This window comes from Malurus melanocephalus, unplaced genomic scaffold, assembly GCF_030028575.1.
Source record: "Malurus melanocephalus ecotype Western Australia unplaced genomic scaffold, MMel_1.1 scaffold_83, whole genome shotgun sequence".
In the NCBI taxonomy this organism is placed as follows: Eukaryota; Metazoa; Chordata; class Aves; order Passeriformes; family Maluridae; genus Malurus; species Malurus melanocephalus.
Window position 1 is genome coordinate 450,458 of NW_026623315.1, and position 15,650 is coordinate 466,107.

The 15,650-nt window shown below is 41.5% G+C and overlaps 1 protein-coding gene across 1 annotated transcript; it reads right to left on the reverse strand.

The window, feature by feature from the left end:
• Nucleotides 1–385: 385 nt before the first annotated feature.
• Nucleotides 386–13,317, reverse strand: CDCP1 (CUB domain containing protein 1). The gene is made up of 8 exons (XM_057367696.1): nucleotides 13,095–13,317; nucleotides 11,439–11,795; nucleotides 9,776–10,144; nucleotides 7,395–7,622; nucleotides 6,338–6,718; nucleotides 5,650–6,015; nucleotides 4,324–4,405; nucleotides 386–3,138 (listed from the first exon to the last, which is right to left on the reverse strand). Exons 1-8 carry the CDS (start codon nucleotides 13,315–13,317, stop codon nucleotides 2,688–2,690), a joined length of 2,457 nt encoding a protein of 818 aa, XP_057223679.1. The 3' UTR covers nucleotides 386–2,687.
• Nucleotides 13,318–15,650: the final 2,333 nt, after the last annotated feature.

Here is a 15,650-nt window from a genome sequence, read left to right on the forward strand (position 1 = left end):
TGGGCTGAAGGACTGTTCATAAAACGTGTTATTATCCCTGAAAAGAAATTAATTTTGAATTCAATTGAATGTGTCAGTTGGGCATGAATAAATTACAAACATCTCAACCCTACTGAGAAGTCGCTGAACTGTTAATTTTTATCTACAAATATTTTACAACCCTTCTCCTCAGTGATATGAACCTACACCTTTAAAAACAGCATATCACTGGCTACACAAGAATAATCACATGCACAGAGAGCAGTTGATTATCCCAGGAAACCAGGTTCCCTAGAAACCCCTTCCTGATGTGTAGGGTGACAGCACAGCTGCCAAAAGGCAGACATCAAAACCCTTCAGCCCAAGTTCACACACACCCAAAAAAGAGACACATTACTCCAGTTACTCCAGTTGGCAGTAGCACTACAATTTATTTACTTCTTAAAAAAAAAAAATTAAGTCACAACTTTCTTTTAATTGAAAGCACACTGAAATCTGTGCCTGAACTCTTTCTTTAAACATACCAGATAGGCACAGTGAAAGGCAACCTTAGACTGGAGATACCTGTAAACCAAGATTTATATTGCCACAACAAAAGTTGAGTTAAAATAGAACACTTAAAAGTATCAGTCAACAAGAATCATTCTCAAKGATCAAGAGGTTGTGAACAAAAACCTGACCTCCATTATGTTTTCTTCAGATGGTTAGAAGGAACATGAACTAAAAAACTCAGCTAAGGAACTGCAGAAATTGAGCTAGAGAGAGGAGAAAGTCTTGAATTTCTTTCAGAGATTTATTATTTTTCAATAAAACAGAAGTGAGGAACATTGACCRGACAAATGCCCAACCGTACTACTCTGACAAAAAATGGTTTTGGCAATTCAGTTACCTGAGAAAAACTGATACCAGTATTGCAGAAATCTTTTAAAGTTCTAAAATGACATCAAAATGATCCAGTACACTTTGAAATATGAGATCCCAGTGAGTAGCCATAGATTTAGGAATACACATTTCTGTACTAAAACATAAAAATGGGCAGGAAGATACCTGAAACAATTAAAAGGCACTTTTAGCTGGCATGTGTTTTAATACATGCTGCAGAAAAYTGTGTCAGATATGGCTTTATACTGAAACTCGTAGTGGTCCAAGCAGTATAATGGTACTGTTAAATACACACACTTGACCMAATAAATAGTCAATGAGCACAGCCATGTTTTTACTTAATGTAAACAGTAAGGTTTCTAATAAAGACAGTTGCATTTTAAATATTATTATATGTTTAACATTATTGCGTGCAACGCTTGTCTAAAAGTTTCACATCACTTTTGTGTATCACCAGGCCAGAAACAGTCTCGGGGAGATATTTGGAAAGAAATTCTGCAGTCGCTGAGTCTAGTGCTGCACAGGAAGTTACAAACACCCTCAATAAACTGCACATCTGGACAAGGCAGATGTTTGTATATAAGAGGTAACTTCATTCATGTATCCACAAGGATCTGGCCCTCATGTTGTAAAAGGTACAGAAACTGGGGCATGCTAACTACTGCACATTAAATGAGACCTGTTATTTAACTGATTTCAAGAGATGCCTTTCAAGGATGGCTAGATAACTGAAGTGTAAGTTCTGTCAGAAAACAAGAACTGTCCCCACCATCATTTCAACACTGTTACCAAATTCAGACGGATACACAAATAAATAATTTAAAACATCTAGGTTTTTCTTACAGATTAATTCTTTGTATTTCAGAGACACCAGCTGCTAGAAACAATTTACCCTGTATTTTAAACCTTAGTAACAGGTGAAGTGAAAAACACTAGTAAACAGCTGAACAACCACATCATTGTTTTTTTTATTGAATCCTTACTCTCACTTGAACCAAAAGTGCAAGATATTAGTAAAATGTGCATATCACAGGCACCTGAACAGAAGCACAAATTGGTTTAGACTTTTGAAGCTGCTTTTGTTAAAGAGAAAATGGTCTTTGGTGTAAGCTCCCATGGTGCAATCCAAGTATAACAATATCAGTTGAAAACCAGAGAAAACCCTAACTTATCTTCTGAAGGAGAAGAGCCCAAAATCAAGCGATCACACTGATGTACAGGCACAGAGCTCTTCAGGTGGCAGACATGGGCTTTCACTACACTCACATTGCCAGTGGCATGCTAAACATGATCMATTTTCAAGCTACAACTGATGAAAAGGACACTGTCCCCACCTTTGGTCAGATATTTGCAGATTGCTTAGACATGTGCAACCTGGAGCTGCCTTTACACTGATGCATTCTGCATCTTCTAGGAGTCACAGGCCAACACTCAGAYAAATAAATAATGGCTTGTGAGAGGAGGAAATACTGGACAGAACACTCTCCCCACTATCAAAGGCCACAGTTTCAAGCTGGTGGCTAGGAATTAACTTTCCTGATGCCTTTACAGTAAAAAGCTGTGGCATACCTTTGGCACCTGTTTCACAACCAGTCTTGGACAGTCCCCAACTGGTACTGAGCTTGCTAGGTGTTCACTTTAGAACTGAAAGCTATCAACAGCTGAAGTTAAAAAAAAAAAAGACAAAAAACAACTGAAAACACACAGACAAAACAAAACAACATAAAAACATATTTAAAAATAACACTCCTCTTCAGAGTTTTTTCTCCTAGGCCACTGTCCTCATACCTGTATTTCCACAGGAAACTGCTATACCTGGCATAAAACTATTCCACTAAACCATCCTGTTCCTTATTTTCCAGCAAGGGCACACTTGTATCTCCCTTATCCTTTACATCTRCCTCTCCATTGTCCTCTGATTGCCCCAATTTCTGATGAGCAAATGTGTAAGTGTCTTGGTCTGTGTCCGTCAGGGATGGAGGTTCCTCCTCGGTGTTAGAAGAGCRTTTAATGTCTTTTCTGAAGGACAATGGAGGTGGAGAAGGTGGCAAGCTACCAATGGGTCCATCAAAAGGCCGGTACACATCAACTTCTGGAGCGACTGAGCCATTGGAYTCCTTCAGCAAGTGTCCATAGACCACAGCATCATCAATAACTGCATAGACATGAGAGTCATTGTTGTGCCTYTCTTTTCCGAATAAGCCTTTTTTCCCAGGCATCTGGGTATTCACATTAGCATTGTACACTCCCACCATGGGATTCTGGGTTTTCTTCTTCCTGTTGCAGAGTTGAAATTGTTAACAGGTCAAAAACAACACATCTGGTATGTTGGAACTCAACAACAACAGCTTCTGTTTACTCATCCCAGCACACAGTGTCAGGCAGCCCACCTGGATTAAAGGCTTTACTTGTAATTTTGGAAAAAATAACTCTTGAGACTAGACATGCTTTTTTAACAGAGCAGAAAATAACTTCACACTATTTGGTTACCCACTGCTGCTCTGCTGACCCAGAGGTTGGCMAGATTAACTCCAACAGCCTCCCAAGCATTGGGATCCTGGCTGTGCATTGTACCAAGTCCCACAACATCCACTGACATTAATAAGACCCAGAGATCCCTAGATCCTCACAAAAACAAGGCTGAGTGTTACTGAAGACAAGACAGTGGATCAAAATGAAAGTCAAATGAGCTTTTCTTAGTTATGCTTTCCTGAGTGACTGTCCCTAAATTGGAAAGAACAACTGAGACTTTTAAGCCTGTATTTGTAAAGCCTTTCCTGTGTGGCAGGAAAACGTGCTCCTAACTGCACTAGTCACCATATGGCATAAATTCATTCCAGACCTACACTTTTAGGRCMCAACCACCTTGACWGCACCAAGCRTACATGTATCAGAAAGCCCAGGCTATCAATGACTTCAGACTCTGCTTGTATGAGTAATGCCATGCATGTAAGCTTTGAACAACCCACTTCTCTCCCCAAGGGCTCATCTCAGAGAAAAATGCTCCCACTTGATGTGCAGACTCCAGGAGAAGTTRCTGGAGGTCATGTGGATGAAAGAAAAATTTAGTATATCTGTGTGCATTGACAGGTTGCTTGAACAAGGACTTGAGTACAGTCATGCATGCAACAGCCACATTCACTGGGATTTCATGTGGAATTTTGATAAGGTCAAACCAACACCTGACCTATGGTACAGCCAAAAGCCTGCACTAAGGCCAAGCCAACCCAGCTATGCAGGGTGAAGTAAAGTGATTCCAGGAATGCTGCTCTGCTCTTAAAGTCWGTCAATTTAGAGTAAGGAAGCACTCCTGGGATAACACCACATCCACACCATTGCCTTCCTCATGGTTTATACCCTGGTTCAAGGGATGTGTATCAATATGTGAAACAGAGGGCCCAGCAGCTGTCCCAAAACGCCTTTTTGAACTGCTAAGTCACACATGCTGAATTATAAACTCACTTCTTCTTAACACAGCACACTGTCAGTCCAATCGCCAAGAGCACTCCAGCACCAGCCACCACAGCAAGTATGATTCCAAGATCTGCAAACAGACAAGGAACAAGGACACTGAGCAAAAGAAAGAACACCAGTTTTCTCCTAAAATCTGTCCGGGTTTGAGCCCCTTCAAGAGCTTCTAAGCACAGCAGCTGCCTGCAGAGCAGGTGGTACCAATCCATGCTCACCACAGAGCAACACAAGCCATTGCCAAGAGTTTGGAGGCCAAGCAACAACTCCTATTGTGGACASTGGAGCACAACAAAAAAATCCCAACCAACCCACCAACCCATCCACCCACCCCAAAGAGTTTGGTACAGCTCATGCACTGCTAAACTTACCCACAGCACCTCACACGCCTCTGGCTGAATAGGCAAGGAAGAGATGAAAGCACAGAAAGAAACAGAGAAGGATTCAAAAGAAGAAAATGACATTTCCACAGTTTCCCCTCAAAACCATTCCTTCCTTTCAAATACACAGGTTGTGTTGACCTGAGGTTTTCTAGGAGTCATAAAATTGATTGGCAAAGTCCATGCATGAACAAAGAAAAATTCTGCATGTTTTTAAAGAAGCATACATTAAAAAAAAAAAGAAAAAAAGACCAAAAAATTATAAAGTGCAAATGTGAAACATATTTACATAAGCAAAGCCTACCCTAAAAATGCCCCCTCATCTTCTAATTAAAAACTGTTTATGTTTCAGGGAGATGAAAGAGAACAAGAACACAGAATTTGCTGCTAGCAGTCAGGGCCCAATCTCCACTAAATGGTCAGACCTGTCCTAGGGAAAATTTCTTGCTCATGTGAAAACTGAGACTAATTGAACYGCTAACATGAAGCGAGGAATGCTTGGATGAATAAGTTTGCATAATCAAATCCCAAGCTGTTCACCAGGTCTGTGACCTTGGAAGGGAGAAACATTACTTGATCTTATTATACATTCTGTCTGTTATCTCCAATTAAAAGAGCTAAATTAAAAAAATCTTTAAAAAATGAAACCTAGTCTTACTACCCCTGATCCCTGAAATTTCTTGTGTTAATGAAAGAAAACCCAGAAACACACCACCTGCACCACAAAAAATCCCATTACATTAAAACCCCTCCTTCCTCCCCAGCTCCTAGAAGCACCCAGCTGAAACTCTTGGAAGCTTTTGGGGGACAGACATTTTCAAAGGCAGAAATGTCACACACTGCCCACATCCCAGGAGGATCACCATCCATTACTGTTAGCCCAAGGGAAAGCGAGGAAACAAGCAGAAAACAAAWACCACCACGACCTCACAGGCCTCACCTATCTGCTTGTCAGCAAAAGCCACCCAGAACTGCAAGGTCAGCTGTGTCTTATCCACAGGTCTGCAGTTGGAGACGTTCACCCAGAAGTTGTGATACATATTTCGGGGCTTGGGCAGGAGCTCGTCCTCGCGGCGCACGGTCTCCTCTGCTCCCGGCGTCTCCTCCTTGATGTTGACGTAGGCACGGCCCGTCTCGCAGGCAATGCCCATGCGGTCCTTGGAGAAGCCCAGGCGGGCAGTCTGCTTGTTGGGCACCATGATGAACCACGAGATGGAAACATAAGGAGGCAAACCRTAAGGCCAGTTGGGAGTCTGCAAGTAAACTTTAGCTTTTGGATTGGGACTCACAGTGAATGTGCACTCATCTATAGCAAAGGGAAAGATGAAAAGAAAACTTAGTTTTGATAATTACTGTCCTTCCCCACATCAGTATTRTCACAATAAACACAGATATACCTGCAGAATTTCCCACAATCAACTATTCACTACCTGGAATACTAAGCATCCTTCTCTCTTTCCAAAATAAACTAAATCACTAGTTCAGATAAAGACTAATTCTAGAACCTAGTGCTAGTGCCATTGCTAAAGAATTGAACTTTTAATTTCTGTTTATCCATATGTGCTTTAATAAGCCTAYTGAGAGATCTATCACTGTACAACCAAGGAGCATAAACCCCACTACCTTACCTTTAATATGYGGCACAAAAGACATTTTCAGATCCTGAGACATAGACTCATTGATGAATCCTTTACCAAATGTTTTTAAGGATATGGTGATGTTATTCCTCATCTGAATCTTTTCAATAGATCCACCAGGACAGAACACACCAACATTCAGCTCCCTCTCTGGGGTGGCACTAACAATGCTGTAACTGTAGCTCGTGTTGCATCTCTGCTCTGGGACATGTTGCTGAAGTTTCAAGGATGGAGATGTAATTTCTATGTTGATCAGATCGGTAGCCAAGAGCTTCCAGATAAAYTTATGCAATCGAATTGGCAATTGGGTAATAGCCTTAGGCACTGAAAGGGAATAGACCTTCCTCTGACACCAACGAATATCCATACAGCCTGCAAAAACAAAAACAAAATCCCAAGCATTGRGTATTTCTTGCAGAGGAAATACCTGGGCATACACAGAGTACTGTCAGGTTTGCATTACAGGCTCAGATAAGCATTTACCTAAGAAAATATCCTCTTAATAGCCTTTACCCAAACATGTACTGTTTGCATTTAAAGAGCTTTCTTCAACAGGTGCAGGGCACCAAAGAAAGAAACAAACATATTTAAAGTCCCTCACTCAAGATACCTGCTGACTGTTCCAGACTAGTYAAGGTACAGATACCTTAAATCCCTTTTATACCTGTAGTTGAAAGCATTTGGGAAAATTCTACATCAAGGGGACGCTCAAGCAGCATTCCTGTTGGCAACCTTGCTCCTGCATTTTCATGGGACGATTTATGGCTTTCTGGCTCTGTTTCCATAATTTGCAGTGACAAGATTTTTAAGTGAACTTCTATCTCTTCCTYTCTAGGAATAGCTATACAGTTTATATTCTTCAAGGTAGAATGATGTACTAAACAAAGTTACCTCCAAACTCATTGCACCCATCTCCCAGTAGCCAACACCCCGTTTCCAACCCCAATCCATTTAAAGCCAAAGTGAGGGAGAAGGTTTGGCTGATGCCTGGGGAAAAACCATGCAAAAGCATTCCCTAAGAAACAGCATTAAGCCACTCTCGTCATACCTATGCCTTTTTCAGCTGTGATCCTCAGGCGGGACAGGTCCTTGCACAGAAAGGAGATCCTGTAGACAGCGCCAGCGGCCAAAGTCAAGACACGGTCACAGGTGCGAGGATCCTTGCAGATCAGGCAGATGGGCTCAGACATGAGGGGGACRGAGCTGGGCCACCCTTCCAAGTGTATTGTCACAGTCATGTTCCTCTCCTTGCTCAGGTCGATCAAATGGGTGACATCTGCAAAAAAAAACCACATCCCAGAGCAATCACAGGCACGAAGCACGGTGTGAAGCAGAACTTCCTTCACCTCTTCTCACCCCACTGTATGAGCAGCTGTTACAGCAAATGCACGGAACATCTCAAAGGAGGAAATATAAGGAAAGAGGAAACAATGCAAGATTATAGCTCACAGTATAGTTCATAAAGATTGGTTATCATGTGGAAAGATAGATATCAGATCCACACAACATCCTGGTGCTGTTATCAAGGCACATCTCTCTGATGTCAAAGAAAGCAAGCTGGTCTAGTGGAAGGTGTCTCTGCCTATTCACTGATCCAGTAGAGGATGGGGGAGAAAACAAAGAATAAATACATACATACACATATAAACATATACACAYACACACAAACACACTCTATTACTACTATTTATTTTCTGGTTTTAGCTACAGATCTCAAAGTCATACACAAAAGGTGAAYAAAACAGCTTTCTGCTGTGTGGGAAATCAGACACAGAAAAAAGCAAGTGGTCAAATGGAATTATCCAAGTTGTTGGCATAACCAAGCACATAACCTAGGACACCTACCGCAAGGTTAYTCATTTTTCAGAATGTTTTTTCCCACAGCAGCTAAACACAGGAAGAGTTAGATCAAGAAGTTATTGTGACTGGAAAGAGCTGTATTTTCTTCTTATTTAATGACAAGCACCACAGGCAGCTGTGGAATACCCAAATGTTTGGGAAGCTTTGAGAATATGCAGATACCAATGCATTTTTAATAACAGCAATGTTACAGATGGCAACCTGAGGGCTGAATTTGAATCTTTGATGGAACTTATATAACTACAAAATCAATCATGAAATCCTATAAAATCTCTAGAGAAACCACTGTTCTCTCATAAATCCAAGTGGCTTATTACTTGCATTTCATTCACGACTGACAACCTGGTTTTAATATTTTGGTGATTATCGTCTTGTCTACTGGCCATAAATATATTAAAATTCTTTTTTCCTTCCAAAGTAGAAGGGAGATAAARCTGATTAACTGAATATAATGTTTTCATTCTGTCTAGCTTCCAAGATGCAACACACAATAAATGTAAGCAAACACAATTTTGTTAAAAACAATTCTGTGAGGATTTGCTGTTCATAAGTGGAGCCAGGCTAGACAGACAAAGAATTGTAAYGGTGAGATACTACAGATCCTTTCTGGATATGTGAATTCAGGGCACAAGCCATTCAAACCTTATTCTCTCTAAAATTACTTAGAAAGCCTCTAAGTAACTCCTGACACAGTGGCAGTCAAGGATGGACTTTACTCCACCTGCTCTTCTGCAGTGAGTGCACCTTGATTCTTAACCTCCACCCTGAACTGAGGTCAGAGCTACAAAGTCAGAGGCTACATCGCTAACCCCATGGCTCATTACCTAGACATGCCTTCTATTCCTGTGTTTAGAGAAATGCTCTGGTATTAGAAGTCACTGTGCTAAACCAACCTGAATTTTGGGCCGAAAACCAGTAAAAAATACTATTGTCTCAGTGTAGAGAAAGAAATGCAAAGAGCACCCAATAGTAGGGGATATTATCAGTAGAATATCTTACTGACATCTTTTGTGTTTAATGGCACTTTTTCACACTTGTTGATGTTTAGCSTTCTCTAGGAGGGAAAATAAAACTCAAAGGAAGGAAGGAAGGAAAGATACATATTGATACCATTTGTAATACAGAGACAATTTTACATCTCTCATTTCATCAGTTTATGCCGCAGATCTTGCTACATACTGTGACAACAAGTTTCACCTTGTTAAGTGCAACTGCTCACACAGGGAGCAGAAAAATGGGCTCACATATTAAAAATCATCTTAAAAATGTTGAATCTTAGGTCTGAAAGTAAAACTGTTAAAGGCATTTTTCAATTACATGATTCAGGTAAGGGAAAGGAGTCTCTATTTATAAGCTTCATTGAAAATTGCAAATTTCAGCATCATGCTTGCCGTGCTGTAATGGTGACTGGTGGTACCCTGAGCAGTAAAACAGGASTCAGTGTTGCCTGGCAACCTCAAACTCACAGAGGGACCAAAGTTCAAGGAAAATAACAAAAGATARTATTTGTCTCCCTTGTGTCCAGATATCTCTAAGCAAGGGCAATGAAAAAGGCAGGCAGGTACTTACTCTCATCAACCTGCGGGTGCTGAACRACGACTTGGAAGAGCAGGCGAAGGACGCCCGGGTTCTGGGCATCCTGATCACAGCCTTGCAGGGACATGTTGAAACTGCCAGCAATATTGGCAGGCTGGCTGTCACTCAGCTTGAACACCTCCGGGTTGCTGGGGGAGCCAGGGATGTAGTACTCCACCCTYTCCTCCTTCCTCTCGCAGTTGGAGAGGCTGTAGTTGTGGAAGAACACACTTGCTCTCATGTTGGAAGGAATCACAAACTGCCACGTCATGAGCTCGTCTTCTGGAAAGCCCAGCGGGTAGTTAGGGGACATCAGGGTGATTGAAGACTCCCCCTTCAAGATGGATTCAATAATGCATAACCCTAAAACAGGAGGGAACCACAACACATCAAACAAGTTCCAATTAATGAAGACACACTGGCATATCTAGCACCCCAGAAGCAGAGTCTTTATTTTGCCAGTGAGGTCACCCACTCCAGCTACAGGTTAGGTTATTACAAAATGCTCAGAGATTAGCTGATTTTTTTTTTTGTCTTCAATTATAGGAAACATAAGGAATATATTAATAGTGCATTTTCAGTTTAGCAGGTTAACCTTTCAAGCACATGCACAGACAAGCCTTTATTATTGGCAAAGATCCTAATTCCTACTTCTACGTCTGGCTTTGCAARAGCAAACACACAACCTGAGTCTGCGTTTTGGAAAACAAAAGATGCAAGCTTTTATACCAGCATGTGGCTCTCTACAAAAACCTCCTAAATCTAACAAAAGCACACCAGTAAAGAGCCTCAAAAAGGCATAATAAAGCACAAATGTGAACTGTGCAGACTGCACAAGACACTTTATCCTTGGATGACTCTTGGCAGGATGAAGTTGGGTACACAGAGATTATGGTCCCACTCTAGGACTCAACTGATGATGTGCAACTGTGAGGAGCGCCAGGAATTACAGAACACTCATGTTACAGCAATTAGAACCTGGACCAGGTTTCTTTCATAACTGATAGCAACAACACTAGAATTCAAGTACAGAGCAACATTTATCATGAGATCACAAAGTAATCCAATGATTGGTGTAAAATATTTCAGGTATTTCAGGAAGATGATTACRTAACAGTTCATGTTACTGTACAGGTTGAAACAGATAAATGTATTTAAGCAGCCTCCTGTGCCTCCCAGGCACTGCTTCACCTACCCCCACACTCCCCTTTCAAAGAGAGGCATTGGTTTGAGGCTCCAAAAATTAAAGAAACTTTTTAAAAAAAATAAACAAACCAAACTACACATTGAAACCAGCAAAATTTCTCTGACTCATTTGAATTATACTACCTAGTTTCACCCAGCTGAAAAGACACAAAAACAAGAAAGCAGGTACATTTAAGTTTTAGGAAGTTTAAAGATATTTAAAATTATTATTGTGCACCARAAGCAGCAATAGAACAATTTTCAAAATTAGCAATTGACCAAACTAGGATATTTTGACTCCAGAAGGCACAATCTAACCAAACTAAAGATCATACAACAATCTTTTTCAGAAGAGATGAAGTGGAAGGGAGTTAGGGATAACAGAACCAAAACTAGAAGGTCAGCTGTGAGGAAAGGCTGAAATAAATTCTGCTGCAATSTGCAGGAGGCAATTGCACTATTCCATACTCACGCTTTATGGAAGTCCTGTTAGCTATGCTGAAGCCTGARGTGGTGAGAAGCAAGTGCCACGGGAGGTGCAGGGACATGAGCATTCCTCCCAGCAACTTGACRCGAGACACGGAGCCATTCCGGCAGAAGGTGCCAATGTTGACCGTGGCCTTATCAATACAGCTGTTGATGTTGTAGCTAATGGAGTCTGGGCACGACTCTCCTGGTCCAACCTGTCTCAGCCACGGGGTAGCAAATTTTAGCTCAAGTCCAGCTTTTGTGCTCGCCTTCACRTCCCAGATGTACGTCCTGTTAAGGTGAGGCAGTCCCGGTGGGTAAAGATGAACATCTCCAAAGGGACACGGGCCTGACACACAGTCTAAATGCAGAGAGAGAAGACTGTGATACACTCTGGAAAGCACGGGAAATTTGATACTTCCTTTTCCTTGCTATTATCATCACTTTTAGATTGCATTTAACTTCTCTCCTACGTGCACCAAAAGACACTCCTGTAACCCAGTCACATGTAGTCTCCAAACAGGACTCCCAGCCCATAGAACAGACAGGATAAACCTGCTTTAGTCAGGCTGACTAACARAAGAGATTCATTGTCTCCAGTATTCCACCTTGTTTGCTAAAGAATTTAGAAGGTATTTGGTGAACAGGGTAAACTCTGAATGGGCAAAATGGAGAAATGCAGCATCAAGASAGCAGGGAATCACAGATCTAGAAAATTCATTTTATCCCATCTCCCCCAGAGAGTTCCTGGCAAATCATTCATCTTTACATTTTWTGCTGCTCGCCATGAACTGTATTTTTGTTCCCTTGGTGCCTGGATGAATAACAATTGCCACTGCAGGATTCTGGGGAGAACCCAGAAAACTTTTATCTGAAAAATCCAAATAATTGATTTACACTCGAAATAAGTGTTCTTTTAATCCACATCTATGCTTCAGCTTAAAAGAAGAAATATCACAAGTGCATCTTGCAAATATATAATGGGATGTTGTGAGCATTACTATTTGCACAAATCATATGAATAAAATTTCCAAMACATGAAGAGAATTATCCTTGAACATCACCCCAAAATAATGAAGATGTTACTAAAGACTGAATACCCAATGAACTTTGGGATCTAGTTGAGAAGTAGCACATGTTCATGCCATTAAAGAATACGTACACCAGGGACAACATTCAAAGCAAAAGAAGCTTTAGTTACACTTCTGAATGTACAGTTTCTTGACTTCAATAACATTCATTAAATATAAAGAAACATGTGCAGGTCTTCAGTGTTTCTGTTGTCCTTATAGACACAATCAAGCTGTTCATCAAATACATAATATATCATTATAAGTGTTCAGAGGATTTTGACAGTAAAAAAAGGGYTCTTTGATGGGTTTATAAATTGAGGAAAAAAGGAAAGGCAGCAAGGAATTGACGGAACAAAGTGCCATCTAGCTGTTTCCAACACAGTCAAGTCAACATTAATTCTGCCAGCTGCAATACAGACTTCTTTAGCTTGCATAGTTTTAGTAATTCAAGGTTATTTATCAGTGCTCAAAGATTTCTTCTTAGCTAAGATTATGACAGATACCTTATTACAATAGTAGGAAAAAAACCATGTGGTTTTACTGGAGGAAAATGAACACTGGAGAAAAATCAAAAATCTGTATCTTACCAATATTTTTCTGAATTTCCATGATGAAATATTTCTCTGGAGCACTACAAGTGAAGGTAAAAGTGACATTCTCCCCAGGCTTTACTCTGAGTTCAGACCTAATGCCATTTTTAGTGCGAATTAGACAGCTCCGTGAAACACCCGATCTCAGTTGAATCGTAACTGTGGTGTTGTCCACTTTATGAAGGGAGATTGTAAAGGAAGCTAAGAAAGAAAAAAACATACAGAACAGAGGTGTTTTGTTACTAGCAGGTATGAGAAACATCAGGCTCTCCATACACCCCCACAGATGCAACAGTGTCCGAAGGAATATTAGCATCCCCATTCTCAGGAGCCTCTGGTGTTCTACCCACAGAAAATGTCTCCTATCTTCCAGAACAGACAACAGAAAAATATGCTTGCTGCATGTGCCCAGGAGAGGTACAAAGGGAATTGGTGCAGAATCAGTTCTGCTCCAGTTTACCCTCACCAGAGTAATTTATTTCACATTTAAAAAGTAGCTCAGCTATTCCTTTCAATTTTTTTTTCTCCTGATTTTTGTTTTCAGCTTGTTACCACACAGCCTGTTTCATTTCTGAAGGCACCCATCAAGTCACGACTCAATTCAGGAAGTTTATTCAGCAGCTGAAAAAAACCACGAGCTCCAGCTTTAATCACAGACAATGGTAACCCTGAATCCCTGGGTGTAGATCAACAATTACTGCAGGCCAGATGAGTTATTCCAGTGATACAAAAAGCACATGCCAACAGACATTTTTACATGCAGTCATGGCCCTCTCCCACCCTCCCCACCCTTCACAACTCATTCCCTGAAGGTACAGGATATCTGTGCAGCGCCCCTCACCAGCACAGAAGGCATCTGGTGCCCTGRAACAGACGGTGTGTGCTTGGACACCTCCTCTCCATCTCTGACATGACCATCRTTTATTCACAGTTTTTGGGAAACACTTCACAGACTTCAGCCTATCCTCAAGTACTGCCAGATGCAGGAGCAGCTCTCACAGGAAATACTGAAGCCACTGAATAAACTGCTCATTGAATAAAATTTTATTTTATGGGTAGCTGTTTATTAAAAAAATGGCTCAAGCCTGACTGTCTTCTACAAATATACACACAATATAAGACACAAGGGAGCAYTGACTGGACTTTCAAGTTGACTATTATTAACTTCAGTTGCATGCTTAGCAAATATTGAGCCYAGCCCTGGCTGAAATAAGCCAAGTTTGCAATGAAGTCAACCATAKCCCAGCACCAGGTGAAAATCTGAGGAAGGTCAGTCAGTAAGTTTTTCTCTACTTGTTTTCATTGTTCTCCCTTCCCTGTTTCAGTGTATGGAAGATAGAATCACAGCGTCTACAGCACTTGTGCTTTCAGTGTAGATGAAAAAAAGAATTATGCAYATAAAAAGTAGTGAGAGATCTAGAAATAAGGGTGCTACAAGTTTGGTTCTCTTCCTTAAGTGGGGCATCACACAGGGCTCCATGACAAAGCTCTGCCCGTGTGCCAGGCTAGGAATCCCCTTGCTCATTATCCCCAATGAAGAAAGATTTAGGCTGGTAAACCCAGCAGTGCAGCGCCCTGAGGGAGCCCCTGAAGCCATCCCAATTACCAGGCAGCATGTCAGGAAGGTGTAGGAKAACAGCTGGATCACACACATCTGCAGGATGCCCCAGGCTCTTTCCAGCTGCTCAGCATCCCTCCAGCACCAGTCTGGCCTGTGTCAGCTGCTGTTGGTGATGGGGGGATAAGGAGGCTGGTCAAAGCCCAGATGTGCAGGGGCTCACCTGGTGGGGGTTGTGGGGAGAGGGGCTGAACACACCAGGGGAACCCTTGATCAGCAGAGCCCTCTAAAGGCACAYGAGCACACCAGAGACCCTCAAAAAACATACCCACCTAACCCAAAACTTCAGTCATCGCAGCTGTTGAAAGCAGCTCATTCCATTAGTGACTCAATTACACACAAAGACCAAAGACCATCTGTTCTATTGAATAGAGGTTTAAAAACCTCCTATCTTTTTGCAGGAATCTCATGGTTTTGCAGGGCCTGACTTTCACTGCAAYGATTTGTAAAAGCCCTGGGGATTGAGCAGTCGGCATGGTCCATCCCTGCTGCTGGAAACATTGAGGCTCCAGGTGTGCCAACACCAGGCATTAAAAATCCCACTGCTAGGGTAGTAGTACAGAATAGAGTACTCAAAGACATACCCCATCATGTGTTTATATGAGTTTTGTTGGTCTTGAGCCTTTTTGCAGCCTTTTTGGCTTTTCTACACAATCTTGGAGTCAAAAGACATCGCAAGTCCCTGAAACTGCCTTACCTATTTGCCTCCAGGATCAAAGGCTTTAAAGGAAAATCTCAAACACAATGAGGCTTGCCAAATTGCAGCACTTATTTTTAAACACTACTTTACCAACCCTCTAATACTATTAGTGAGTACCTGGCCACTGAGTAACTTTCCTAAAGCTTTTAAGTGACRGGACAGTTCTCTGCCCTGAGAGCCTACACTGAATTCTSCAGCCTCTTCCAATGGCTTGCACAMTTTATGTCCATGTTTC